This window comes from Lithobates pipiens, unplaced genomic scaffold (genome assembly GCF_037356315.1).
Source record: "Lithobates pipiens isolate NorthernLeopardFrog02 unplaced genomic scaffold, aLitPip1_a1.2 Scaffold_19, whole genome shotgun sequence".
NCBI classification, from domain to species: domain Eukaryota; kingdom Metazoa; phylum Chordata; class Amphibia; order Anura; family Ranidae; genus Lithobates; species Lithobates pipiens.
The window spans coordinates 471,250,610-471,276,980 of NW_027507764.1; the positions used below are offsets into that span (position 1 = coordinate 471,250,610).

The following is a 26,371-nucleotide window of genomic DNA, read 5'->3' on the forward strand; positions in this document are numbered from 1 at the left end:
CACCCTATGTGAATGAGTATGGGGTACAATGTACCCCTACCCATTCATCTGTAAATAAAAGTAAAAAAAAACACAACACACAAGGGTTAAAATAGTTTATTGCACAGCTCCGGGGGTCTTCTCGCTGGACTCCTCCACTATCTTCTGCTAGCTCTTTTGCTAGCGGAGGAGCCCGGCTTTCTTCTTCGCTGCCGCTGCCCTCTTCTTTCGACTTCGGGGGTCTTGTCCCCCTCTTCAGTTCTTCTTTCCGGGCCTTCTTCTAGCTCTTTTACAGGCAGTGGCCCGGTCTTCTGTCGTCGCCGCTGTGGACGTCTTCTGTTCTTCTCTTCAGATGTTGCCTCGTCGCTCTCTGCTCACAATGACTGGGACACGGCGCGCGGCGATTTATATAGGGACATCACGGGATGATGTCCCCGCCCAGTATGATGTCACAGTCCCAGCATCCTCTGATGTCCCTGTGAATGAAGTAAAGCTTTGCTGAATTCCACCATTTATTTTTTTCACCGCATTTACTAAAATTTGGGGCAAATCTCTTGCAAAATGAACATTCTTTTGTATGTGGTAAATCAACCCGTGTGGAGGGGGCCCTTTAAAATAAGGGTTGCCCCCCCAACTGGAGGGGAGATATTGAAAGTAGCAGTAGACGTGGAAAAGCATAGAGATCCTTGTATTGTATTCCTCATGTAAAGCTTTCAGGAGAACCAGGGCTTTTTTTTTTTTTTAGAGTACAGGCATACCCCACTTTTAAAGCGGAGGTCCACCCTAAAATGGACCTCCGCTCATCGGAATCCCCCCCCCCCCTCCAGCGCCACAATTGGCACCTTTCAGGGGGGAGGGGGGTGCAGTTACCTGGATAATCCAGGTAACTGCACCCACTTCCGGGATAGCTGTCTGCAACTGCCCGCCCCTTTGCGCAAGTGCCCCGCTGCCTGCTGGGAAACGCACAGTTCCCAGAGGCAGCGGGGACCGTCCGGATTGCGCCGTGCGGCTCACGCATGCGCAGTAGGGAACCGGGAAATGAAGCCGAAAGGCTCCATTTCCTGATTCCCATACCCAAGATGGCGGCGGCAGGACCCGACAGACGACCTAGCGATCGGCTTCGGGTGCCGACATCGCGGGCGCGCTGGACAGGTAAGTGTTACTATTTTAAAAGTCAGCAGCTGCAGTATTTGTAGCTGCTGGCTTTTAAAAAAAAAAAAAAAAAAAAAACGCGGAGTCCCGGTGGACTCCCGCTTTAAGTACACAATGGGGTATTTATTTTCTAACGCTGGAAAGTGCAAAGTCAGGCTCACTTCTGCATAGAAACCAATGAGCTTCTAGGTTTTATTACCAAAGCTTAATTGAACAAGCTGGGTTAGAAGCTCATTGGTTTCTATACAGAAGTGAGCCTGACTTTGCACTTTCCAGCTTTAGTAAATAAATCCCATTGTGTACTTAAAAGTGGGGTGTGCCTGTATAGGTGCAGGTACTCCCCTCTTCTGAGCCACCCCTTGTCTCTGTCCAGGCAGTTGGCATGTTGTAGAATCTGCACTGCATGTATTCTGACCCCTGCAATTTCTGCTTTATGCACTCATGATCCAGAGCAGAGTAGGCTTTACCAAAATTCTGCCTATGCAGATAAAGGGCATCTGTAGATTTAAAAAAAGCTGTGCAGCTTTGACCAAAATTTAATAATGCCTTTGTAGGTGTAGGCCATTTATGTACCTCACGAAGTAAGGGCTAGTTTACACTTGCTTCAAAACAAGGCTTTGGACGCACTTGGTTAAAGTGGTTGTAAACCCTTACAAACCACTTTGACCTACAGGTAAACCTAGATTAAGGCTTACCTGTGAGTCCAAGAAATATCTCCTAAACCTATACGGTTTAGGAGATATTTACGAAAAGACAGGCACAGCTGTCTACAGCACGCAGGCGCACTATCGCCGTTAGCGGTATGCCACTGCTAACGGCGATATGCCGTTAGTGGCAGCTCCCATGCGCATGCGCGGGAGTGACGTCATCCCTGCTCCGGCACTGATTTGCCGGAGCAGCGATACCCGGAAGAAGATGGACACTCCGGACTGCAGGGGAGGTGAAATTGCTGGCTCCTGTGTCCGGTAAGTGACACATAATGGGCTACTATGCGATGCATAGTAGCCCATTATGCTTTACCTTTGCAGGGAGACAGAGGAAATAAACCCATCAGGATTTACTTCCTCTTTAAAGTTCTTTGAACGCAAGTCAAAGCTCCTGTCACTAAATAAAATGGTTAGCGGTTTACACCTTGCTTTTCCCTGAGGTTTAGATGGGGCTTCAAGTGAGCTTTGCCATAGACTTCTATGGAGGCTTTGAAGATGCTTTGAAGCGACATGGGGTATAATTTTTGAAGCAAAGCAAAAGCAAGGTGTAAACAGGACTGTAAGTTAACCATTTTATTTAGGAGCTTTTGACTGTCGTTCAGAGTTTGCCTTGTTTTGAAGCAGTAAACTAGCCGTTAATGTGTATATGAGCCCCAACTGTTCACCTCCATCTGATTCAAACCCCCCTCACATGCACTCTCTCTCCCCTGATGCAGTCACTCTCAGTTCAGTGTTTGGGAGCTCACTCCTGTGAGGGTGGAGCAGTAACAGATAGGCATCTCTTAATGATGTCCTAGAAGTTTTCCAATCGGACTTCAGGTAACACATATACACATATAGCAAAGGCATTATTCAACTTTTGTCAGTTTGTTTTGATCTACTTGACACCCTTTATCTGCAAAGTTTTTATTTTTTTTTTATTTTATTTTTTTTGGTATAGGTGCTATTTCTCAGGAGGAATTCAAGGTGAAATGTAGACCTTTTTAAATTGTTCTTCTTATGAAAAACCTCTGCAAATATCTATAAATATCCCCCCAAAAATGATTCCAAATCTTTACATTTTAAGTCTCGGTTCACTTTAATGAACAACATTGTCCGATCGCTTCTTAATGCGTTTAAAACAATACTTTCACCTACCAAAACTATCTGTTCCAATCTAGACTGCCAGTTTGAAGCAGAGGAGAAGCTTACACCTCTGGAGACAGCTGCAACTGTGTTCTATCAGTTTGAGGAAGAAGAAGAAACTCTCAAGAATCTTCAAGAAGAAATAAAAACTTTACTGAAAGTTCAGGTGACCATTGTTATTAGACTCTTCTGTACAGTGTGCTAAACATGCAATAGTTGGCTTATTCTACAGATGCATTGCCTAATTATTTGAAGATACACCGTCGCTTGATTTTTATTTTATGAACAGGATTAGTAGATTCATCCTCTTCCACCTTGCTGCATTATACTTCTATCACAGCCCCCCATTGATTAGCGAATTCTGAGATGAAAGGAAGGCAACATTTAATATGCCTGTTCCCATATACAATTTTAAATCCCAACTATTGTATATGTAGCACCCTCCTAGTTGCTTGTTGTTGGGTACATTTAGTTGGCTCCCCTGCAGGCAAAGGAGCAGGGGTTAATTGTGTCAGAAGGCTGGGTAGTGCTTTACAGGATGTGGCTCTGTTACCTCCCCCTGTATTCTGGAAAATATCAAATGTTTCCAGAACATGTTGGGGGAGACAGAGGCTGCCGCCTGAATATTCATGGAACTTCCACCAATCCCTGGGGAGGTGGACCCATAGGGCGGTAAATAAACAAATAAATATTCTGAAGCATGGCTGTCTGGGAGCAGAGTCCAGTCATCTGAAGAGCTCCCTGTGCTGGGGGTTCTGCCCCTGGAGTAGAGAAGGGAGAAAGAGAGAAGAGCAACAGAAAATCTCCAGTAATTCACCCAGGTTAGATCAAGGCAAAGCCTAGCTGCAGACTTGCAGCCAAGCCAGAAGCAGTCTGTCCAGCGGAGGCCAAGACAGCAGCTTTTCTGGATCCTGGAATTAGAAAAAGCAGCACCTTCTGAGTGTAGCATTTCAGTTGTTTATTCAAAGGCAACAAATTGGCAACTTACAGGAACAGGGTTAAAAACACTCATCATTTGAAAGCTGACACCGCTGTAGCTGGTCGGTCAGGGCGCACTGGATCCTGCAGTCATATGGAGCAGTTGGCGGTGCCGATGGCTTTCCTGTCCTATTGGACACAGACTTTATCCACACACTCCCTCCTCCATTAACACCTTGGGCTATATATATTTTTTTCCTTTTATGTCCACCAGATTACCCTTTTCCTATTTTTGCTGTTATTCTGAATCCTGAGAGTTTCCTAATGTACTGAGTAACAAACCAGCCATCAACATTAAGGGAGGGTTTGGACAGTGGAGTACAGTGGGAATAAAGCAGCCAGGTGCCATGCAGTACAGCCAGGGGCTGTGTCTTTAACACAATTTTTTTATTTTCTGCACTACTACTCCCGCAGCTATGCAGTACAGCCTGCATGCTGAATTAGAGCAGTCAGGGACTTAGCAGGTCCTCAACTGTACATGGTTCTACAGTGTTTCTTCAGTTTGGGGTATCCCATGCGCTCCCCATTCTCCATCCAAGTTCTTGGTTCCTAAAATAAACACCAAAAACCAGAACACACTGTTTATTGACCCTTCTAAAAAGCGTGTGAAATACCATTTTCCAGGCTGTGGGTGCTGAAGGGGGGGGGGGGGGGGGGCTGAAATCTAGAGGCTCCTCCTTAAGGGTAGCACTACATATACAAATAAGTAAGGTTTTTAAAACCTTAATGCTCAATGATATTATTTTTCTCATTTTCAATCCAAAAACATTGAAAAGATGGTAATTTTGGGGCTTATCTACTTGGGTTGTTACAACAACTGAGCATTTTCTGCATTTAGAAGACCAGGAAGACCTCCCAAACAATACAGGGTCACTAAGTCCTAGAAGCCTTATGAATGTATTGTAGACTGTGCAAATGGTGCAAAAAAAATAATAAAATAGGAAGGAATCTAGTAATCTATAACAGTTGCTGTAATAATAGATCGGCTTTTATTGTGTAGCTACGCTGCTAAAATCTAATTGATGATGTGAATTTCAGCACAATACTTCACTTTTATACATTTGGAATTCTCTTCAAATCAGTGGCTTCAAAGATTATCCTGCAGTATTCTTATTTATTAACTGTTCATGATCGGAGGATAAAAGAATGAAAAGAGTGCTAAATTTACACAAACATAATTTTCTTTATTGGCTTTTAAAGTGTTACAAATTTTGTAGATTGTTGCTATTACAAATCTAGATTTAGCTTTAACATGAGTAGCTGAATATTTGAAATTGCTTATGATCTTGTGTTTTAAATTTCACATTTTTAGTTTAAATGTACACTTTCAATACTGTTTGCAGGCTGTAGCAGTTTGCATGGAAAAAGGAAAGTTTAAGATGGCCTCAGAAGTTCTTGACCGTCAGTTTGATGAATCGGAGGGCAGTAAGGTAACCTTATATGGGAAACCTGCGTTTTTATGAAAACTCTCTTCTATGAAAGGGAGGACTAATGTTTGTCTCACATCAAAGGATGAAGCTTTTTAATCCCCTCAATAGCACATCACATATTTATAAATTCCAGCAATGTGGAGGATTTCAGTAAAGCTAAGCAAAAAGTTTGGTTCCAGGTTTAAGTGAGCCATCTAGTGGCAGAGGAGCTAAATGCAGTGATTGTTTGTGGTTTCCCCTTAGCATCCAATTGTTTGTGTCAAATGGATTCTAATCATTATATACAGTACCGTACATAGCATAGTTCTTACAAACAAACCTCTGTGGGAGAAAAGTGTATGACTTGTGTGCTGTTCTCATATATCTCTCTATCTCTCTATCATTTCTCAAACCTTTTTTCACTCAAGGCTCCCTTCAAAAAGTTATGGACAGTCTTGAGGCACCCCATCCTAAAATGTGAAAACTTTTTTTATTCGTTTTACATAATGCAGTAACATCCAAACACACAGGAGAAAATTTTCAAAAAGCTGCGCCAACAAAGAAACAATTAATATTCGCTACCCTAATTAAAAAATAAAAAATTGTGAAAGTTGTAGATCAATATCACATTCACTATACATTCAATGAAAAAGAATAACAAATATTGTGATATCTCAACTAAAGAGGAAAGAACAAAGTTCATCAAAAGTCCATAAGGAATCCTCAGTTGCGATCCTTGTCAGAACACCACGGTGATTCCACTCAAAAAATTGCACACAAGTGCCCATCACCAAGAAGTGAGTGCGCTTACCAGATGGAAGCTTAATCAAAGCCTTGTATGCAAATCCTCAGTATCCTCCTCCTTGTAACTTGTGTTCATAGATCGGCTAACCACAGTGAAAGGCAGCGTTCACACAAATATATATATATCTCGTTCAGCGATCCCAAAAAATGCTATCAGTGGCTCCAAAAGGAAGAGGAAACTCACATAGTTTAACACCGTTTGGTAAATTTATTTTAAAACATAAATATTGCGCTTACATGAGCATCCATTCAGATACAGCATGAAAAATTAAAACCTAGAGGAGACCCAGCGTTGGAGGTGCTTACTGGTACTGACTAGTATTTCAATGTTTCTCTTCTTCGTCAGTTTTTCTCCATCACTCAGCTAATGTGACCCAACCGCTGATGGGGAGAGACAGGGAAGGGTCAAACAAGGATGCTATACAGGCGACTGACATCCTCCTCCTCAACTGGTGATGTCATTGGTCATTAGAAATTAGAAGGTCATAATGTTGCACAATAAAAACCCGTGGCTTTGTGTAACTAAAAGGCAGGCTTCATCCACCCGCCGCCTTGTATACAATTTTTGGGCATTTTGCCAATTCACCCTTGAAGTGTCCCCAAGGCACCCTAGTTGAGAAAGGCTGTATTGAGCTATAACACTTTGGTAAGATGATACTTCTAGTTCAGTTTGTTAGAACTGCACCATAGTCATAGATAAGAACCACGTTTGCATGCGAGTACATACACTTTAACATTTTACTAAATAATTGCTACATATAAGATTTTAAATTGGATTCATAAATATAAATTGTCCTAACAAATAACTTTCTATAAATTGAAATTACAGATTTTGTATAATTTCAGAATAAAGTCTACTAAAATATTTGTCTTGCGGTAAAACAAAGCCTCGTTTGTCACAAAAAAAAACAATATAGGCATAATTTCTGTTTCATAAACCATAACCAATTGCTGAATTAATAGGCCCATAATTTTAAATGTTAAAATGGTTTTGGAGCTTAAATGGGTAAATCTACTTTATCACAGAGTAAGCCAGTTATAGAAGGCTCTGATTAAAAGACGCTGCTTCCTAGCTTACAGACCCCATACTGGATTTCAGAGTAGTACCTTAGTAAAGCCTAGTTTACACTTGTGGGTTGGGGGAATGGTAAAAACAGGCGGTTGAACTGCATTTTTACTGCCACCCCTCAAGCTGCATAGGCAGCTAAACAGGCGTTATAGACAAGCTGTAGCTGTGATTCATACACTCCCCCCCATCTTGTTACACTGAGCAGACCGCACCATTTGGCGAACACAACCAGTTCTAGTGAATGGGGCTGTGTTACAACTGTGTGTAATGTATTGCATTGGTTGAGGTGTTGGCTTTTAGGCGTTAAATCGTGTAGTGAGGGGGGGGCCTCACCACCTGCATACGGCACTGAAAAGTAATCTACTACAGGCTGCTACCATATGTGTAAACAAGTCCAAAAATTGTTTAGTTTCAGTGCCCCAGAACAGGTATTTAGGGCCCTACGTCGGAGAATGATTGCTTTCCTCTTAGCCCTTGTACACACGGTCAGAAATTCCAACGGAAAATGTCCGATCGGACCGTGTTGTCGTATAATCCGACTGTGTATGGGCTCCATCTGACTTTTTCCGTTGGAATGTCCGACCAACAAAGTTTGAGAGCTGGATATAACATTTTCTGACAACGTGATCCGATCGGACTTTGTCCGATCGTTTGTAGAGAATTCCAATCGGACAAAGTGCCACGCATGCTCAGATCAAATTACGAGACCAAAGCTATTGGCTACTAGCCTGAACGTAGTCTCGTTGGAACGAACGTCCTCACATTCTGAACGATTGGATTTTCCGACAACTTTGTCCGACTGTGTATGCAACACCAGTTTCGGACAAAATCCGTCTGAAAAAATCCGACAGATTTTGTGATCAGAATTTCCGACCGTGTGTACAAGGGATTACAGGTGTTGTGCTTGTGAGTCTTTGTGTAGATTGCTTAGTATTGTCAAGTTGGAAACATTGCGCTTTTATTGTTTGTTTCCTATTTTGAATGCACTTTTAGTTTCACATATTGGAAACCACTTTAATCATTTTTATGCTTCAGTATCTAAGAATGAAGTTGGATATGGTCATTGGGAAGAAAGATCCATACCATGAATTCCTTGAGAACTTTGCATACAGCAAAATGTTGCTGAAGATCAAATCCTACCTCAGACTTTTGTTGGCCAGGAGGCCCCCAGTTTTCCTTATACAGGTACATGTACGAGATGTCAGTAATGCTGTATTAAAGTTGATTTAAACCCAAACTTGATGGCCTTTAGCTTGCTAAAGCATGGTGTACCATTGACCATTGCCATGTTTTATTTCTTATTAAAAAAATGGTTTTCATCTTTGTTTACATCTCAGCAATGCTCCTCCAGCCTCTTTCAGCCACTTCCTGTCTATATTCATCTTCTCCAGTGTCAGCTGCATATCATTGCTGTAGACTAGTGATGAGCTCAATCATTTTGGGACTAGGATCCATAACCATGTGTGCAAGCCAATCGGGAAGCTAAGACCTGCACGGGCTGATCATTGGTAGCCAGGGCATTCCCCATTCCACAGCTGTATACAAAGGGCATGCACACACCATTGTTAGTGATTAAGGATGAGCCGAACACCCCCCTGTTCGGTTCGCACCAGAACCTGCGAACAGACCTAAACTTCGTGTGAACTTTAGAACCCTGTTAAAGTCTATGGGACTCAAACGTTCAAAATCTAAAGTGCTAATTTTAAAGGCTAATATGCAAGTTACTGTCCTAAAAAGTGTTTGGGGACCTGGGTCCTGCCCCAGGGGACATGGATCAATGCAAAAAAAAGTTTTAAAAACGTCCGTTTTTTTCAGGAGCAGTGATTTTAACAATGATTAAAGTGAAACAATAAAAGTTTAATATTCCTTTAAATTTCATATCTGGGGGGTGTCTATAGTATGCCTGTGAAGGAGCGCATGTTTCCCATGCTTAGAACTGTCTCTGCACAAAGTGTCATTTCTGCAGGAAAAAAAGTTTTAAAATCACTTGCGGCTATAATGAATTGTCGGCTCCCGTAATACAGAGAACACTCAATGAGATTGATAAAAAAAAAAAAGCGTGGGGTTCCCCTAAATTCAATTACCAGGCCCTTCAGGTCTGGTATGGATATTAAGGGGAACCCAACGTCAAATTAAAAAAAAAAATTGACGTGGGGGTCCCCCTAAAAATCCATACCAGACCCTTTATCCGAGCACGCAACCTGGCAGGACGCAGGAAAAGAGGGGGGACAAGAGAGCGCCCCCCCCCTCCTGAACTGTACCAGGCCACATGCCCTCAACATTGGGAGGATGCTTTGGGGGTCTGTGACCCCCTCAAAGCACCATGTCCCCATGTTGATGGGGACAAGGGCCTCATCCCCACAACCCTGGCTGGTGGTTGTGGGGGTCTGCGGGCAGGGGGCTTATCAGAATCTGGAAGCCCTCTTTTAACAAGGGGGGGGCCCAGATTCTGACCCCTTTGAAATGGTAAGGGGGGGTACAAACGTACCTCTACCATTTCACAAAGAAAGTGTAAAAAATGGTTATATAAGACAAACACACTTTTGAAAAATTCCTTTATTAAAAATAAAAAAAAGATTCCAGCGACGGATAATCATCTCTCCGGGGTCCAGCGACGGGTGATTTTTCAGTCCAGCGCAGTCCATCCATGCATCATCTTCTATCTCCACTGAGGAGACACTGCGGGGATCCCAGCGCCTGACGTTTCTTATATTAGGAGGGCGAGGCCACCTGACCCCGCCCCCCCCTGACGCTAGTGAGGGAAGCCAGGGCTTCCCCAATGACGTATGGGTGACCCCGCCCCCTTCTGATGTAACGTAAACCTGCGTTACATCAGAGGGGGGAGTGGTCACCCATACGTCATTGGGGAAGCCCTGGCTTCCCTCACTAGCGTCAGAGGGGGTGGGGTCAGGTGACGAGTGGCCCCCTCCCTCTTAATATAAGAAACGTCAGGCGCTGGGATCCCCGCAGTGTCTCCTCAGTGGAGACAGAAGATGGATGGACTGCGCTGGACTCCCAATGTTGAGGGCATGTGGCCTGGTACGGTTCAGGAGGGGGGGTGCTCTCGTCGTCGTTACCCCCCCCCCCCTCTTTTCCTGCGGCCTGCCAGGTTGCATGCTCGGAATAAAGGGTCTGGTATGGATTTTTAGGGTGACCCCCCACGTCAATTATAATTTTTTTTTTTTTAATTGACGCAGGGTTCCCCTTAATATCCATACCAGACCTGAAGGGTCTGATAATTGAATTTAGGGGAACCCCACGCTTTTTTTTTTTTTTTTTTTGATCAATGAATGAATTGTCGGCTCCCATAATACAGAGAACACTCATTGAGTGTTCTCTGTATTACGGGAGCCGACAATTCATTATAGCCACGAGTGATTTTAAAATACTTTCTTTTTTTATTTATTTTTTCCCTGCAGAAATTACACTTTGTGCAGGGACAGTTCTAAGCATGGGAAACATGCGCCCCTTCACAGGCATACTATAGACCTCCCCCAGGTACGAAATTTAAAGGAATATTACACTTTTATTGTTTCACTTTAATCATTATTAAAATCACTGCTCCTGAAAAAACGGCCATTTTTAAAACTTTTTTTTTTTGCATTGATCCATGTCCCCTGGGGCAGGACCCAGGTCCCCAAACACTTTTTAGGACAGTAACTTGCATATATTAGCCTTTAAAATTAGCACTTTAGATTTCTCCCATAGACTTGTACAGGGTGTTCCGGCTTTTCGAATTTGCCGCGAACAGCCCAAATTATTCACTGTTCACTGAACAGGCAATGTTCAAGTCAACATGAGTTCAACTCGAACTCGAAGCTCATCCCTAGTAGTGATAATAGTGAATGCATGCGCAATGCCTTTTCCACAGGCGCTCAGTCTTTATGGGTCCTGGCACTGTGATCTAAGCCAAAATGTAATAATGCAGGTTAGGCGTGTTACATTCCACTATGACCTTTAATTTTTAAGTAGAATGGATTTGAACATTTTAGTGCACAAACCATTTTTTTATAGCTTGGATGTATGTATGTATTTATTTATTTTTCATGCCAATCCAAAAGCTGCAACCTAGTTGACACAAAATTGTACTGTTATATGTATCAACTTTTTGGCCAAATGTTGTGGTCAACCCCATTTGCATTCTCGTTTTTGAAATAAAAATAAAAAAACACAAAATAAATAAAATACAACCTGGCTTTTGGACTGGGGAGAAAAACTAAATCCCTAAGCTCCCATTCACACTGAATCAGACTTTGAAATCGTGTGACTTCACTTGAAATCGCATGATTTCAAAGCTGCAGGTCAGTGTGACTTGGCTGATATCTGTGCGACTTCATGCACAGATGTCTATGCAAGTCGCACCTGAAATCGCAAAAAATAGTGCAGGAGCTTTTTTTTCCATCAGTGCCGCACCGCAAAGGCAGCATTGCACCGATTTGAACAGTTCCAATGCTGACAATAGGGTGCAACTTGTCTTGTGTTTTGACAGTTCCAAATCGCATGACAAGTCGCACCGGTGTGAATGGGGGCTAAAATCTAAACTTTATACATGCTCTATTTGGGTCTACCATAATCATTCACCTCCAAAGTATCAGGTGCTGGTCTGCCTTGTACCATAAGATAGCAGAGATGAAGATTGGATGACTTCACAGTCATCAATCTTCATCTCTGCTAGCTGAAAATATAGATACTATGGGATCTGACTTAATTGTGTAAAATGTATTGAAAGCCTAAAAGTCTGTGGAAGAAACACGTGGGTTTTACCAAAACTGGAGAGGACAAAATCATATGCAGCTCTGCATAGAAACAAATTGGCTTCCCTTTTCTTTTTTTTTTTTTTTTGTCAAAGCATAATTGAACAAGCTGAAGTTATTAGCTGTTTGGTTTCTATGCAGAGCTGAACCAGATTTTGCACTCTCCAGTTTTGGTAAATCAACCCCTAAATTCTAACATGCTCTACTGGTCTTGGTTTTTTATTTTTTTTCCTTTTTCTACTTTCCGGTGTTTACAAAGTGTTAGAACATCTATAATGAGACGGGGACTTTGTTATAAGACCAATATTAATAGTTCTCATGTTTTCATGTATTCCTTTTTATATTTTTCTTTTAAGGCAGCCACAAAAGTGGTAGAAGCCAAAGCAAAAAGCAAGTATGATACTAGGACTGATGAAAATCAGAAGCATAAAATTTCTGAAAGGTATTCTTAGTTCATATATTTTATTTATACACTTGTATATTATCATACTTGCCAAATAAGTAAGTAATCAAAGTGTGAGGACTCATGGCAACCGGGGCTGCATTTCATTGCTTACCTCAGCTTATCTTGGCTTTTTCAGTTCTAATGAATATTGGAAACATTTGTAGCCACACAGGTCACTCAACCTGAATCCGATTCACCTTGGAATGTACCAGGGCGGATATTGATTTCCAAGGACACGACAGGAGGTTTGAATGTTTGTAAAATCGCCCTGTTTTAATCACATTACCCATTCCCATGTTGTCACAACATATGGGACAGGTGTTAGAGCCTATGTCAACGGGCTATGGACTTGTTTCAGTGACCTAACTTGAGAGTTTGGTGCATTTAACCTGCAGTTGACTTCCGTCTGACCTGCATTTGACTTGCTTCAAGCGGGTTCTAAATTTACATTTGTAAAGGAATGAAAAACCCATTTGGAGTGAACCAGAGCCCCTCAACACTTGCACTTAGAGTTTGCATGACTGACGGTGTGAAATATTGTCATATTGCTGAGGTAGAGACATTAGAACCGCATTATAAGCTGGTGATAGATATTGCCCCCACCCTTGTTTAGGAATGGTTGTTCCAGTTTGACGTGGCCTCTATCATGCCTCTCGCAAACCGCATGTCCTCCCTGTTCAAAATGTGCACCACACATCACCTTAAATCCTGACCTGCAAAGTTTATCCACTTTTGTTAGACCAGTAGAAGGTGTTCTTACTGTTTAGGTAGCTTCTGGACATAGAGGAGAGATGCCCAACTGGTAGCTTCTCTATATAGAAGAGGTTTGCGCACCCTGGTCTCGGACCCTGTTTTGCAGGGGAAAGACATCAGAGGAGTACTCGGTGTCACCCTCTGTGGTCTGTGCGCAAAATAAACGAGCCTTCTGCTACAGGCATGTGATGAAAACAGGTAATGCCTTGACCTTGTAGGACCTGTCCACCTGGAGTTCAGACCCTTGTGCAGAAATCCCTTCTGGCATTTTTTATTTTTTTTTCTCTGTTCTGGATCCACTCAATTTAATGTAAGAAGCATTCTTAGCCCTGTAACTCTTTGAGGTCAAAGATGAGCAGTATTCTTTTGCAGCAGGATCCATTTTTAGGGCTTGCCTGAGAGGTGCCTATTGCGTACTGGTGAGAGTATCTAGCTTGATCCTTGGCTCCATTAGGGTTGCAATCCGTCTTACCAGCTTATTATAAACTTTCTAAGTTGCATCTCCTGCCTACTTTTGTTTGGCTGCTGCCCATGTACTTTATCCCTTTTAGCCATTCTGACTGTGTGGGATTCAATTCTAGGTTCTCTAGGCAGACTCGAGACACTTTTTATACTCTTTGCAGGTTGTTTTTTTTTTTTTTTTTTAGTCAGGGTTCTTCCCTGGTAAACAATGCCTGGACAAAAAGGTGGCTGTCTGTTTCAACAACCTCCTAGAAACAGGGTTCCTGGTTTCTTAAACAAGTACTTGGAATCTACCTTAAATATTACCACATATGCACCTTTACAAATGTTTAGTAATTGAAATCAACAAGTAGTGGATGTTATAAAATTGCAGGCTTTTTATTCTTTGCATTCCTTATTTTTCTTTTCCTTCCCATTCTTGTGATCATTTTCACTATGGGCAGATGCATCCATTTCCCTTTGTTTCCTAGACCTCTAGGTCTGACCCCTGGAACATGTGACTGTGCACATCATCTGAAGTGAGAGGCACTGGTGATGTGGGTCTCCAGAATGCATCTGTGGGGCCAGAGCTACATCACCAGTACCTCACTCAACCACAAAGTTGAAAAACACTAATTGTAGGTAAAAAGCAAATGATGAAGGCAAGATAATTTCATATAAGTAGAAACATTGACTTTAACCATTATGGGGTCAGGTAGAGGCTTAGAGGCTTTCTACTTGGACTGGTTGGTTGCTCCTGAGCTGTTTGTTAATCCCTTAGTCGGTCTGCTTTTGGATATCCTGACCATGTCTGACTTCTATTTTTGTACTGAATGTAATATCCTTTTTGTCCATTGACAAAGTTTCACCCCTCCAAGTTTTATGAATCAGTTTTCCCTGTTTGCTACAAACTCAGGCATGCTAATAAGAGGGGTTATCCTTGGGTTGGTCTGCAAGTTTTTATTTTGTTTGCAGAAGTCAACACTGTAACCAATAGTAGACTCCAAGAAAACAATTGAGTCAAAAAATCCTATTAAGAGTAAATCTAAAAGATAGTACAATAAGGTTGTAATGTGTAAATTAAATAAATATGTTGTGCTATCTCTGTAGTCTAAGGTCACCTTTGACCAAAAAAATAAACAAATAAATGCACATCTTTTTGCAGGTAAAAAAATTGCACATTTAAAAAAAAAAAAAAAAAAAAAAAAAATATATATATATAATATATATATATAATATATATATATATATATATATATATATATATATATATATATATATATATATATATATATATATATATATATATTATATAATTTTACTCTGCAGCTTGTGAGGGATTGCACCCATGATCAGCCCTGCCCTGCTGTCACAGGGAGGAGGCAGGAGTTGGAGCATGTTAAACCTTTAACATATTCAGTGCTTTAAATCAGTAACCTAAAGTCCATAATTGTCGATACACTATACTTCAAAATTTGTGACCTATGTTTAGAGAATAATCATGGTGACATGGTGTGTCGAAACTTATGGTTGGTATGCCACTGATTTAAAGCACTGTATGTTTGTTTTTATGACCCTGTAGGTGTGTGTTTATTTTATTTTTTTATTCCTTTATTTTTATTTTTTTATTTCTGTTTGTTTGTTATTTACACATTTCACAATTAACAAATATTAAGATTAATAATTAAGAGATGGCAAAACACATTTATTTGATTCATGTTTTGTATTATTAGTGTTCAAACAATAGTGAGTACTGGTGTTTTACACTTACACTTCCTTTTTTTTTTATTTATTTTTTTTAAGATTGTAATGTTTGTTTTCAGCTTTAAGCTTAACTACACTTAGAATTCAAACCTCTATAGGACCTATTGAGCTGGGCCATTTTTGCTCTGTGGTTGCAGAGCCTCTTTTCCACATGTGCATTACTGCAGAGGCTCCATGCACGATGTAGACCTTTCCAACCCTGGGAAGATAGGGCAAAAAGGAGTGTTAGAAGTCTATATGTGGGGTCTATAGAGTGTGAGTGTGTGTGTGTGTGTGTGTGTGTGTGTATATATTAACTTGCTAAGGAAAGTTGGCAGGCAATACTGTTTTTATTCTGAAAGTGTGGTTACATTTGCCATATTAATTTGCCTCCAGGAACATAAATGGGGGAGATTAATTTTAAAAAAATGAATAAATCCTCTAGAATTTAACCATATCCTATGTGTTTCATGTATACTTCCAAATTCAGCTATAAGTGTTTAAATATAATTTATCATTTTAAAGTGTGGAGATAGGAGACGGAAATTCTTCCAGTGAAGGTAAATGCATGCATCAACAGAAGTACAGTGTCGCTTTACAAGAGTAAGTTTGTTTTTATATCTAATATGTAGAGAGTTCCTTAAAAGCACATCTGTCACTTTTTTTATTAAAGTGCCTTTTAAAATGTAAACTTTTCTCCTAGAATTTATATTTATATTCTTTATGTATAATGTGTAAATTCCTAGTTGATCCTTCCGTTGCCAATGTCCTCCATCTTTTTAGTGTCAATAACGGCCAACGCTGTAGCTGCTGCTTTGCCGTGCTGTGCCGTTCCTTTCTAATGTCCTCCACCTCTTAGTATCAATAGCAGCCAATGCTGTGGCTGCTGCTTTGCCGTGCTGTGCCGTTCCTTTCTAATGTCCTCCACCTCTTAGTATCAATAGCAGCCAATGCTGTGGCTGCTGCTTTGCCGTGCTGTGCCGTTCCTTTCTAATGTCCTTCACCTCTTAGTATCAATAGCAGCCAATGCTGTGGCTGCTGCTTTGCTTTGCTTCCTTGTTTCTTTTGTTCAAGCTGCCCCATATGACATTATGTTAACTAGGGGAGCAGCTCCAAAGTTAGAACTTTGAGGTGGTTTTAGTAGTAATCATAGTTGCATAGTTGGTGAGGTTGGAAAAAGACTCAAATCCATCCTGTGCGTGTGCTTTTATGTTAATTTTACATTGTATATTCCTGTACGTTGTGGTCGTTTAGGTGCCTATCTAATAGTTTTTTGAAATTATCGATGCTCCCCGCTGAAACCACTGCTTAGAAACAAATCGCCACTCTAAGACAATTACCTCTTTGTATCAGCTGTCTCTGAATTGAGATGTGTCTTGGCTCTATTTGCAGTAGTAGCATGAAAAGTATGCTGGACATGTGCACTCCAAAAATTCACCTTTTATTTTATAAAAGACAGAGGTCCAAAACATGTACCAACACGTATACTGACGCGTTTCACACCAACAGGCGCTTAATCATAGCTAAAGAGCTACACATACATACTGGTTACATACATACTGGTTACATACATACATACATGCATGCATGCATGCATACATACATACGCATCAAAATAATCCAAGACTGAATCATGTAGAACACTAATTGTGATGGAAACTACAGATGTCCTCAATCAATGAGTGTTCATATCATTCTGACATGAAAATTGGCATTTAATTGTATGTGAAACAAAAAACGTATACATACCAAAACCGTGAAGTATGAAGCATAAATCAAAACGCATCTATGTGCAATATATAAAACCTGTATGTATTACGTTAAAAACGTACATGCACGAACATACATGCTAAAGAAAAGGAAGAGGGACATAACCCCCCTTCCAAATGCATATGCGTCGGTGCATACAGTTTTAAAAGATAAATCCCCTCCAAATATAATTCTTCTATAGAGTTACTAACTGTAATACCTTTATTTAATATGCTCTTAAAGCACTCCCATTTTTCGTACGTGTTCTTTGTTCCTAGAATTTTATCCCTTTTTAATATCTTCTATCAAGGAGTGCAGTTTAGGGAAGTTGGCTCTTTTGAGATTCAGTGTCTTTGTATTACCCTTGTGTTTCCAATTTGTGTGATTAATGCTGAAACTATTTGATCTGTGATTGCGGTTTTCTAAATTGCCCTGTATTTCCACATCCTCTATCAAGTCTGCTTTGTTATTAATCAGTAAGTCTAGTAACGCTTTGCTTCTTGTTAGTGCATTTACCATCTGACCCATAAAATTATCCTGCGAGCCTAATGCTACGTACATATGACCAGACTTTCCGACAGACTAGGTCCGACAGAATCGGTCCGTCGGACAATCGGATCAAGTGTGGGCTAATCCAGTTGTTTTTCATTTTATAAATCCGACGGACCTAGAAATGGAACATGTTTCAAATCTGTCCGATGGACTCCATTCCTATCGGGAAAACCTTTCGTCTGTATGCTGGTCCAACAGACCAAATACTGGATATTGAGCTTCCTTTTTTTAATCCCGTCTTGCGTCATAACGTTTAAAAAAGTGATGCACCGAAATTTCGGCCCGCCGAAAATGCCCTTTTCGGCAATTTGCCGAAAGAGAAAAACGGCCGATAATGGAGCCGAAAATGGGGCGTGGCCTGGGTGGGGGACGGGGCTCCGCCCCTCGCCCCTGGTGACGCCCATCATGGGGGGTGTATAGCGCAGGAGAACCGCCTCCGCCGCCTGTTTGATCACAGCGCCGGGAACATCACAACTTTCATTTCAATAGCTGTGTGTTCCCGGCCGCGCGCCGTCACACGCAGCCCCTCCCCCTTGTCCGGGCACTTAGATAGACAGATCATCCGCAGGATTGGACGGATGATCTGTCTATCAAAGTGCCTGGACAAGGGGGAGGGGCTGCGTGTGACGGCGCGCGGCCAGGAACACACAGCTATTGAAATGAAAGCTGTGATGTTCCCGGCGCTGTGATCAAACAGGCGGCGGAGGCGGCTCTCTTCCCTGCACACAGTGCACAGGCTGCAATGGGGCACACTGGCTGCAATGGGGCACACTGGCTGCAATGGGGCACACTGGCTGCAATGGGGCACACTGGCTGCAATGGGGCACACTGGCTGCAATTGGCTGCAATGGGGCACATTGGCTGCAATGGGGCACACTGGCTGCAATGGGGGATGCCTCCTGTACCACGTCCCCAGTCTCTGACCATCTCCTGTACCGTGTCCCCAGTCTCTGACCATCTCCTGTACCGTGTCCCCAGTCTCTGACCATCTCCTGTACCGTGTCCCCAGTCTCTGACCATCTCCTGTACCGTGTCCCCAGTCTCTGACCATCTCCTGTACCGTGTCCCCAGTCTCTGACCATCTCCTGTACCGTGTCCCCAGTCTCTGACCATCTCCTGTACCGTGTCCCCAGTCTCTGACCACCTCCTGTACCGTGTCCCCAGTCTCTGACCACCTCCTGTACCGTGTCCCCAGTCTCTGACCACCTCCTGTACCGTGTCCCCAGTCTCTGGCCACCTTCTGTATAAAAATATTTTTTTTAAAACAGTCATTTTCGGTATCGGTGCTGTTTCGGTTTTCGGCCTAGTGTATTTTTCATTTTCGGTATCGGTTTCGGCACCAAAAACCCATTCGGTGCATCCCTAGTTTAAAATGAATGGACGTTCGTGCGTGGCCAAGTCTGTTCATTCAGAAGTCTGTCGGAACTCTGCTGAAAAGTCATTCGGGAAGACCGTCGGACCTAGTCTGCCGGAAAGTCCGGTCGTGCGTACGTGGCATTAGATGAATGCGCGGTTCCTTTAGTCCAGTCTATGTCCAGATAATTAAAATCCCCCATTATGACACTTCCCATCCTTGTAGGTATTCCAAACTGTGATAGGAGGTCCACCCCCCCCCCTCCTCCCTCTGATTAGGGGGCCTATAGCATACTCCCAAGTATTACTTTCCCCTTGGTTTCCTCCCTTTTGAAGGTCTACCCATAAGGATTTCACCTCCTAGAGCTGCAACATTAATCGTTAATAATTAAAATTGCGATTTCTTTTCCCTTCCCGATCTTAAAACGGCATTTCTCGATTTTTATCTACTGTATTTATTGGCATATAACACTGACTTTTTCACCATGAAAATCGCTTGCAAATAGCGTGTGCGTGTTATATGCCAATACACAAATTTAAGTTGTTTGCTGAAACTTCCCTCTTAAAATTAATGTGCGTGTTATATACCTGTGTGTGTTTAAATGCCGATAAATACGGTAACAAGTGCAGAGTTCTCTGACGCCTGAAAAAATCCAGGCAGCCTGCCAAGTTTTATCACAACATCTTGGATAACTATAAAGAAAATAACGTTTCATTCTTGGATCAAAGGGATGAACTTCGTCTGTACGTGAGGGAAGTTTAACCACTTAAAGACTAAACCTTTTTCTGACACTTGCTGCTTACAAGTTAAAATCAATATTTTATTGCTAGAAAATTACTCGGAACCCCCAAACATTATATATGTTTTTTTTTTGTTTTTGTTTTTTTAAGCAGAGACCCTAGAGAATAAAATGCTGGTTGTTGCAATATTTTCCCATACTGTATTTGCGCAGCGGTCTTTCAAATGCATTTTTTTTTTTTTTTTTTTTTAAATACACTTTTTAATAAAAAAAAATAAAACGTAAAGTTAGCCCAAATGTGAAAGATGATGTTCTGCCATAAAAATTGTGATCTTTGTTCTAAGCAAAAAAAATTGTGCAGCTCTACTTCCTCCCTTGCTCCATTAGTGATGTCGTCCCTCACATTCACTTGTACATCATTCTTGATATACAGGCATACCCCTCGCCTTATCTCTGTGGTATAGGCAATACCCTTGAATGGTTGTCAGCCAATCATGGGAGCTTTTAAACCAAGTCTTTGAAATTCCCACAAAATCTAAATTCTCCTCATACAACAGCAGCTCTAGTTCTCCCAGCCATGATTGATATGGGATTTATCTGCCCGGTTACTGGTCTCACATAGGCGACACTTTAATTTTTATCTACAGGTTACCAGTTTAGAGTTGCAGAAGATGTCTTAGCCTTTGTACACACGGTCGGAGATTCCGACGTGATGACGTTATTTCGTTATGACGGGACTACATTCACGCTAGTAGCCAGTAGCTTTGGTGTAGGAATTTGATCTGAGCATGCGTGGCACTTTGTCCGATCGGAATTCTTTACACATGATCGGAGTATGTCCGATCGAAGCATTTTGTCGGAAAATTTTGGTCCGTCGGATACTCTGACGGAAACAGTCCGACGTAGACCCGACAGTCGGAATATCCGACAAAACGGTCCGATCGGACACATTCCGTCGGAATCTCCGACCGTGTGTACAAGGGCTTAGGCTAGAATTGTTGATCTCGCTCTAACGTTCGTGTCAATACCTCATGTGAGGTCTCACTGCTGTTTTACCAATGTGGGTGTGACGTACGTATGCAAACGTCCCTTGTAATAGGAATAGGGCATGACAGGTCCTCTTTATGGAGAGATGTGGGGTGATATAAGACCCCACATCTCTCCTAGACAGAAAACAAAAAAAAATAAATCTCCAGCCTTTTCAGTGTTTACAACTGCCAGACGTGGCATCATAACATCGCATCGGGGACCTCCGAAGGTCATAGAGACTGCCAGGGTTTCCTCTATGGTTAACTTCTGCTGCCGGTGAATTCCTTCTCCGGAGTGCGACCGGTGGGGGGGTGCAGGGGACATATCCCCCTCCCCCCGCCTGAACAGCTGCTATGATTTGTTTTTATGATGCAGGGATAAAAAATAAAAATGATATCTGGATGATGATCATAGCTGCAGACATCGTTCAGATATCTCCACTTAAAATCCAGGATGTCACATGCCAGCCTTGGGCAGGAAGTGGTTAACTTTCTGACCCATAACCAAAACCGGAAGTCAGAGGAAATCCCTTCAAAGTGTGTGAAATCTCTGGTAATCACCAGGGTTACCAAAACTAAAGTCTCCATTGGCAGATTACCCCTCTATTCCTGTTCTGATTATCACTTAAAATTTGATTTTCTTTTACTTTCACTTTTGCTGATAATGATCACCAGGACAAATAGAGAGGGCTGTTCTCCCTAACAGACACAGACAGCAGTTCAAGCCTGACATGTGTTCTAATCCCTCTCCATTCTATCCAAACCTAAAAAAAGTTAGTTATTCTTTATGTCCAAACATTTTGTAAATAAGTTTACTTTTCCTATTGACTAGTTCTGAAGAAGAGGCTGATAAACCAGTGGAAGAAGAATTGCAGGCGGTAGATAAAACAACGGAGAGGTAAGAAACGCATGAACTTTCTTCTTTCTTTTTTTTTTTTTTTTTTTTATTAAAGAACTGCTGCCAAGGTATTCCAGTACATCTAACTTTTGGCTGTGACTCTTGTTACAGGCCTCAGAGACGATTATTTTCCTTAGGACTGGGCACACCATGGCATCCAGATAAACCAGTCCTTATCAGCAGGATGTTGCAAAAGCCCAACCTACGTAAGTAAAGATCTTCATACAAGTTTTTAAAGTGAACCTGTACTCTATTTTAAACTTTAAGACTGGGTTCCCAATAGAGATTGCAGTGGCACACAGCAGGGGGTTCGGTGCGTCCCCATTTACCGTTACAGGTCAGATTTTTCAACCTGAATTTTGGGCTAAATTCGGACCCGAAATGGACCAAAAGACACACATGACTTCTGGTCAATTCACTCTGGAGCTGCTGTGGAGATGTGTGAACCGGCTCCATAGAGAACCAGTCACAATCTCCTGCTATGTGAAGGATGCGAGGAAACCTGCATTCAATTGGCAGTAGTGTGAACCCAGCCTTAAAAGTAAAACAAACAGCAGGTACCTGTTTAATATTTAGGGTTCATGCACACAGACCTTAAGCTCAGGTTCATACTGATGCGGGTTTGAAATCTGAATCTGAACGACTTCAAACCGACAATGCAGTCTGCTTTGGAGGTGATTTGACAGACATCTGTGCGGGTTCATGCACAGATGCCTATTCAAATCACCCTGAAAGTTGCCAAAAGTAGCACAGGAACTACTTTTGTGAATCGGTGCGGTGCTGCAAAGTGGGCGTCGCAACGATTCAGATGGTGCTATAGGCACTGATTTGGCGTGTTAAATCGCATGCCAAATTGGCCCAATGTGAACACATTTTACAACGTTGTACATGCCCATTGTAAATTTCCCACACCTTTGCAGGTGCTGCATATAGCCTACCATAAAAGTAAATGGCTGTAAACGCTAATATCATTCACCCAATTTTATGTTGTTTTTCCAAAAAAGTAGGAAACTGTTTGGCCTACGCTGCCTCAAAAACAAAAAAACAATCCAAAATTACATCATTCCACCATTCCTCCTTCCTCCCTCCTCTGTGGTTTCTGGGCTTGGTTATCATAAACCAAAATGTTCTAACAAAGTCCTTTATTCAATGATTAGGATATGGATAAGGCCCCATTCACACTTGTGCTACTTGTCATGCGACTTTGCACCCCAGACAATTCGCATCTCATATTTCTCTAGGATTACTGTTCATATCTGCAACTTCAAAGTAGTTTCTGCACTACTTTGGTCCAACTTTCATGGGACTTGAAGTTCATAGACCCCAATGTAAACTCTGGGAAAGCCGCACCTGCATCATATAGATGCGATTTTGATGCCACTTTGGATAAGTGCAAAAATGAAGATTTTATTTATTTATTTTTTGTATTATCAAACTAATTCCAAATTTTCAGAACGATTTGGAATTTGAATTGGTCAAAAATTGATTGACAAATTCTGTGTGAAAACTAGCTGGATTTTAAGGAGCAAGACGGGAAGGCAGCCGCCGTGACTTTAAAAACCGATGACTCATCAGCTGTCAGTTAAATTCCTCAGTGACAGCTGAATATAAAAAAATATGCCGAATAAAAAAAAAAAAAAAAAACTACTACCAATTTATCAAAAAACTGTAAGTTAGTAAACACACTACACAGGTTTTTGACAATTCAATTAAAAAATAACAAAAATATGTCCCCCCGAAGTAGACCATCAATCTGCCCCAAAGCATCCCCTCCCCATGTTGAGGGCATGTGGCCTAGTATGCATAGCGGGGGCCCCACACATGTTTTTTTTATTTATTTATTTATTTTTTTTTTATTTTAGATTCAGCTGTCAGTGGGGAAACTCACTGACAGCTGATGAGTAATCAGTTGTTAAGGACGCGGGGGCTGGCTTCCTGGCCTGATCCTTAACAACCAGCATTCTTCACACAGAATTTGAATCGGTTAATCAATTTTTGCCCGATTCAAATTCCGCTTGTTCTGAAAGTTTGGAATTCCTTAGATTTTTTTTTTCTAACACGTTTTCCCAAGTCATCTTCCAGGACGGCTACGAGAGAGGGTCTCCTCCCCCTAGCATGGGACCACATTATTTAAAGCATTCACAGTATACCCCCTCATTTCTTGTTTCCTCCAGCCAGGCAGAAGCAATCTTCACGCTGTGAATTTTTTTCCTGCAGGCCTTTGTGCTAGGTGACAGGGGTTTCCCTGCTGCAGCATTCTGCAAAACAGGGGCAGTGAACCTGGGGAGGCCAGCCGTATAAGGTTCTCTTTTTTTTTTTTTTTTTTTTGCTGCCTAAAAGATATGGAAAGCTCAGGGGTCCCCCTTCCCCCTTCTTTTTTTGAGCTGGTCTGCAGAAAGTATCCCCAAGTGGGGGATAGCTTCTGGCAGTGGAGGTTTGGGTACTCACAGGAGTCCTTCCTAGGGGGATGGCTAGGCGACTGCTGCTGATATCTAGCAGGGAAGTGTGCTTCACCATGCTTATAAATGCTGTATGGAGGCCTATGGCAGACGCCGCTCTCCATGCATTAATATTTAATTACTCACACTCTCAGTGCTGCTTATCTAGTGGACTGAGTATATGCACTGTTTTCACTGTGTGATAGCATGTTGGATATTAGCACCTTAATATTTATTTTCCAGCACGCAGGTCTATTTTTAACCGTAATTTTGGATTCATTTTTTATTTTTTTATATTATTTTTATATACTTCACATGCCATTATGAGACACCCTCTGTTAGGAATGACTTTATCCGTTTATACCTAAGTTTTATTATTGCTCAATATCACTTTGTTTGCTATCTTTATTGTATCTATAGTAAAGGACCTTGTTCTTAGGGATTTCCCATTCATCTTATATATTATTTTGTATAGCGCACCATTACCTCTTTAACCATTCATTTTTTTGTGGGCTCAGATATTTCCCCCTGTGTGTGCATCCGTACACTTGCTAGGAGCTCCTCTATTGGCGCAGGAATACCCCTTCCTTTTTTATCTGAAATATAGTAGCCAGGTATACACTGCGAGTCTCTCCCAGGTTACATATACCAAAAAAGAGGCAATGGAGCCACATAGTGTATTACCATTGTATAAAAAAACATGTGAGAAGACATAAAAAGCATGTACGTTAAAATTCTGGCAACGCAGTGGTGTCAGCAAACCTCTTCCGACGCGTTTCGCCTTAAGGCATCATCTAGGGATCACAAATACTTTGTTTATTTGGATTATCGCAGTATATATTTATACAGATACTTTACAAACAACTTGAGACACACCCTCAATGACCTCCCAATTGGTGTATCATCACAGCGCTCACATATCCCCTCCCTCCAGCTGCCACTTAAAAAATTAAATGTATTTATCAGAAGGTGGAAAGAAGGCAAATCTAACACTTGAAATGCAAACTAAAACACCTAGTGGCGCTAAACAAAATCCACATTGTTGAATATCAGTGTGCTATAATACCCAACGTGAAAAAATGTGCATACAAAAATGATCAACAATAAATAATGATGAAATAGCAACAAAAAATGACAATCAAATAGAAATATGCAGTCAGAAAACTCATACAAATCGCACAAATAGTATTGCTGTGTAAAAGTGACAACGTGAAAAATAAAAAATGAACACAAAGACAAATAGTGCTCTAAAAAAAAAAAAAAAAAAAAAAAAAAAAAAATGTGTGGTTCCAAAGTGAGTTCAATAAATCTTCAATCAAGAAAAAGCAGCAAATCCAATGGTGACAATAGTTCAAAGATTGATTAATTCAAGCTAAACATTCTGTAGCCAAGTGTCCATCAAGTGTGAAGCCTCCACCGCACCCTTGGTGCTCGTGCCCCCCTTGTATAGAAAACTCACCAAAGGTATTGCCCAGCACTCTCGTGTCAGGCAAAAGCGCTTATAATGTGTGCAAATGATGATCAATTTCTCCAAATCGCTTCTTATGGGAACTCCGCAGGTAGAGGGTAGTCACTTATTATCTCAAAATTACCCATGCCAGGGATATTGCAGCTCCCCATCTCTATAGGGACCTCTATAGGGAATGTAGTTCAAAAGCTCATGATTACACAGCAGAGTCTTTCCTCTGGACTACAGGTCCCAACAGTGCATTGTGGTCTGACTCAGTCTATTGAGCTCCTATATTGATATATACAGATACTTTGTTATTGCATACAGTCTTTTATTGGTTGTAGCACTTTACCAATATTTCATTAACGGAGCTGCACTTGACCATTACTTTAATTATTTATTATTGATTTTGGATATACATCAAATCAGCACAGAGAAACCGTGGGAAGATGTGTGATTTTTAGTTTTTATATTAGCGCACTGATTATATTTATATTTTATTGCTCTCCATGCAGTACTCTCTCTGCTGGATGCCCCGTTGTGGGTGTCTCGGGCACCGATGAATGATGTCATGACCGACGCACGGAAGTGACGTCGGGCCGGCAGGAAGTTGTCTGACGGCCTGGAGATTACTGAGCCTGTGGAACACCCTAGGACCTCTTCTGATCCCTAATGCGGCACCAGATCCACAGTGTCAGGCCGGGATTCTCCCTGCAGGACTTAAGGGCATGGAGGAGGCAGCATCGGGTGCCATCTTTCTGTTACCAGGCTGTGTACCATGGAGGGGGCTGTTGGTGCCAATGC

The 26,371-nt window shown here is 41.7% G+C and overlaps 1 protein-coding gene across 4 annotated transcripts in view; it reads left to right on the forward strand.

The window, feature by feature from the left end:
- The window catches only part of TERF1 (telomeric repeat binding factor 1), a 59,559-nt gene that overhangs the window by 12,641 nt on the left and 20,547 nt on the right, over positions 1–26,371 (forward strand). For 3 of the 4 annotated variants that reach the window (XM_077492874.1, XM_077492873.1, XM_077492871.1), the window contains exons 3-9: positions 2,999–3,129; positions 5,285–5,371; positions 8,259–8,408; positions 12,334–12,419; positions 15,885–15,962; positions 21,614–21,679; positions 21,791–21,885. In XM_077492874.1, coding sequence (XP_077349000.1) covers positions 2,999–3,129; positions 5,285–5,371; positions 8,259–8,408; positions 12,334–12,419; positions 15,885–15,962; positions 21,614–21,679; positions 21,791–21,885 — 693 coding nt within the window. The remainder of the gene's footprint in view (positions 1–2,998; positions 3,130–5,284; positions 5,372–8,258; positions 8,409–12,333; positions 12,420–15,884; positions 15,963–21,613; positions 21,680–21,790; positions 21,886–26,371) is intronic. The other variant, XM_077492872.1, reaches the window with a different exon arrangement.